Raw genomic sequence first — 3,122 nt, 5'->3', positions numbered from 1 at the left:
CCAATTTTTCTTTTGACAAAATAAATTAAAAAAGTATTGCAGCTGACTATATAAGGCAAATTATGCTTAGTTTTACATAAGAACACATTTCATGCTGTTTTAGTTAAAATCCCTCAATAGTCGGCATGTTATTGTTAGCCACCACCCCACCGCCACCAGTCCAACAATAAACATCTAATTAATTTTAATCATTTTATCTGATAATTAATACTCCTCACTGTCATTTCGCATTCCAACAATAATGCACACAACGATGAACGAATGAAGAAATAGTATTATAAAAATCTGAACACTACAAATATCTTTATATATAATATCTTGATTTTTAAACTATTTTCCCAATATGCCAAATGAATACCAATCACTAACCCCCCCAATTTCAATAATAAATCCTAAAAACATCGCCCCAACCACCAAATCGTGTGGAAACAATCCCTCTGTGGTGAGCTTTTCTAACACTAAACTAATTGTTTTCAATTTAATTTCGTTTTAAGAATTTCCAACATCGAATGAGGTGACTCAGCGCCTCGTCAAATGGGCCACACGCATGATCACGACTCGCCCCGGCCCGGCCCGGCCCATACCCGTTTTCGGAAACTGGCCTACTCGCAAAAGAAATGATTTAGTATAGTTGGCTCAACCGCCACATTGCCGCCACGACGGCGACGCCTCCGCCCACCACGTGCGCACACGTGGACGCTGCAGAGCTCACGTCCAGCGCACCTTCGTACACCATGTTGCCGTCGAATGGTGTGTTACTGCCGCCCGCCACCGATACCGGGTTCTGCCCGCCGCCCGATCCGGATGTAGATTTTCTACTGCCACAATAAATAAATATATTTGCTTCATAAATTTATTAATGAAAAAACTACTCATAGTTCAAATTAATGAGTAAAAATGTTAAACGGATACTTATTTTGCAGGCAATTTACTTTTAGTGCAGTGACAGGTTGCTACGTGTTTTCCTGCTATTCGCTGAATGCCGTAACGGTAATAAAACGCAAAGCCAGTGATACACTGATACACGTGCGAAAATAAACAAAAGTTGCAATTTCATGAATCAAAATAGCTATTTTTAGTAATGAATTTACTCTTATTTTAATTCAATTTAATTTTCCTTTTGCTAAGAATATATACTCTCTTTAGTCTCACAAAAATATACGCATTTCAAATATTCTCTTCGTCCCATTAAAGATGACTCACTTTCTTTTTTGATTTCTCCCAATCAAGCTGACTTATTACTAAAAATGTAAACACTTTTATCTTTACTTTATTCCTTCTTTCTTACTTTACTCTCTCCACTTAACACACAAAATAAAAACTACCTAAAATCTCGTTCCGCACAAGGAATGGGTCATCTTTCTTCGGACGGAAGGAGTATAAAAAACTTTTTTTTCTAATAAAATAAGATTAATTTTCCATTAACAATATTTTAATTATTTTCTTTCTATTTATTTTTTATTTTGCTAATTATATATTAAAATTCGTGTTATTGTGAAATGGACGGAGTATCAACCTATTCCTTATAATAATGGTTTCACTGAATGACTGCAAAGTGCAAACAACTCAAAAATGAAAGAATTTTTTTTTAAAAAAACGAAGAGAATATTTTAGTACTTTATTTGACTGGTAGAATTCAACACATTTATGAAAAGGTTGGGATCCGATATGATTATTAAACCAATCGAATTATTCTCACGTACGCTCATTAATATTCATTATACTATAATTATTGCCATTTATTATTTCTAAAGAAGGAAAACAGGCTGGCCTTAATTAATCACCCAAATAATGTTATTGAATAAAGAAGGGGTATTATGGTAAATAAACCTGGTGTTGGGGGAGGGGCAGAAGGTGATGATGTAGTCGGCGCCGATGCAGGTGAAGGTGCTGGTGAGATCGTCATACGCGTAGCTGTATGCCTGCGGGCACGCGCGCTTGAACGTCTCCGCGTACTTCGATGGCTTGCACGCGGCCGGTTTGCCGTACGCGCCGCTGCAGCAGTACTCCTCGCTCCGGAACGCGTCGCACGCGCTCCTGCACGCCACTCGCTCCCCGCCCGCGCTCGTCACGCGCAGCTCCGGCGCGCACTCGCCGTTCAGATCGGCCACGCACTCCGCCCTGCTGCAGTTGACGCCGGAGCCTCCCTGCGGCGCCACCAGCATCGGCAGGTTGAAGCCGTCGACGAGGCTGAGGTCGTAGAAATCCTTCCCGGCGTCGCCGTCGAGGGTGAATTCGGCGAGCGTCACCGGCGTGACGGCGCCACCGCCGGCGCATTCGAGCTTGCCGGAGCCGCAATCGCCGGTGGCGCAGGAGAATTTTCCGGTCGAATCTTCGGAACAGTGCGTCCGCCCCCAAAATCGGCCGCCCCAGGCGGTCGGCGCATTGATGATTCTGGATTCGCCGGTGTTTAGCGCGAAGCCGGTGGTGGAGAGCGGCGAGATTCCGGCGTTTGACAAAATGCCTGGCCACACAGTGAACTTGCATTTGTTTACGAATGTGAATGTGGCTGTTGAATACACATCTGAAACAAAAAAAAAATTAGAGTAATAGTTAGAAATTGATTCAATATAATTGAATATAGTGGATGAGTAATCAAGTATAATTACCTTCAATTAATGAATTAGAAAGAATTAGGAAGAAAATATGGAAGTAAAGCTTTGCCATTAAGGTGATGCGTGAAGTTGAGCTTAATTTTATGTAGAAGATGAAGAAGTTTGAGAATGAGAAGAAACAGAGGAGGAGAAAGAGTTTGTAGGGGTTGGGTTACGGTGGTGGAGGTATATATACGAGTTTAATTCTGAGTATCAACTTGAAATATGGTAGCCTTGTGCTTGTGCTGCTTTCAAAAAAATTATTAACATCTGTTATATTTTTATTAATCTCATTAATTCAAAAAATTAGTAAAAAAATTTTTTGAAGGACTTTCCATCTTAGTATTATTCTAGTAGTTAACTTAGAAAGTAAATAAAAACCAAAACAACTCAAAGACTAAATCCTAATATATATATAGAAGGAATGCAAATTAAAGTTAATTAATTCCAACTATGTAGGCAACATTAATTTTAATCGTAATTTTGAGTTTTGTCTATTTTGAATTTTCGCTCGAATTTTCAATTTAT

General features: G+C 39.7%; 1 protein-coding gene across 2 annotated transcripts; it reads right to left on the bottom strand.

Moving 5' to 3' along the window:
• Positions 1-275: 275 nt before the first annotated feature.
• On the bottom strand, positions 276-2,791 carry LOC121779836 (thaumatin-like protein 1b). Of its 2 annotated transcripts, none has more exons than XM_042177283.1 (3): positions 2,610-2,791; positions 1,831-2,524; positions 276-815 (listed from the first exon to the last, which is right to left on the bottom strand). In XM_042177283.1, exons 1-3 carry the CDS (start codon positions 2,665-2,667, stop codon positions 623-625), a joined length of 945 nt encoding a protein of 314 aa, XP_042033217.1. In that variant the 5' UTR covers positions 2,668-2,791; the 3' UTR covers positions 276-622. The 2 variants fall into 2 exon arrangements, with proteins under 2 accessions (XP_042033217.1, XP_042033216.1); XM_042177282.1 differs by having other exon boundaries at positions 276-818; positions 2,610-2,789.
• Between the last annotated feature and the right edge of the window lie 331 nt (positions 2,792-3,122).

Source organism: Salvia splendens, chromosome 19, assembly GCF_004379255.2.
Source record: "Salvia splendens isolate huo1 chromosome 19, SspV2, whole genome shotgun sequence".
NCBI lineage: Eukaryota > Viridiplantae > Streptophyta > Magnoliopsida > Lamiales > Lamiaceae > Salvia > Salvia splendens.
The sequence above is the reverse complement of the archived record's forward strand: the minus strand, read 5'-3'. Positions and strand labels throughout refer to the sequence as shown.

What these genes read in the sequence shown, in the direction of transcription:
- LOC121779836 (XM_042177282.1), bottom strand. Translation starts at nt 2,667, where the DNA reads ATGGCAAAGCTTTACTTCCATATTTTCTTCCTAATTCTTTCTAATTCA. An exon ending in TTCTAATTCATTAATTGAAG is followed by an intron (nt 2,525 to 2,609) that starts GTAATTATACTT and finishes TTTTTGTTTCAG; the next exon opens with ATGTGTATTCAACAGCCACA. An exon ending in TGCCCCTCCCCCAACACCAG is followed by an intron (nt 819 to 1,830) that starts GTTTATTTACCA and finishes TTATTGTGGCAG; the next exon opens with TAGAAAATCTACATCCGGAT.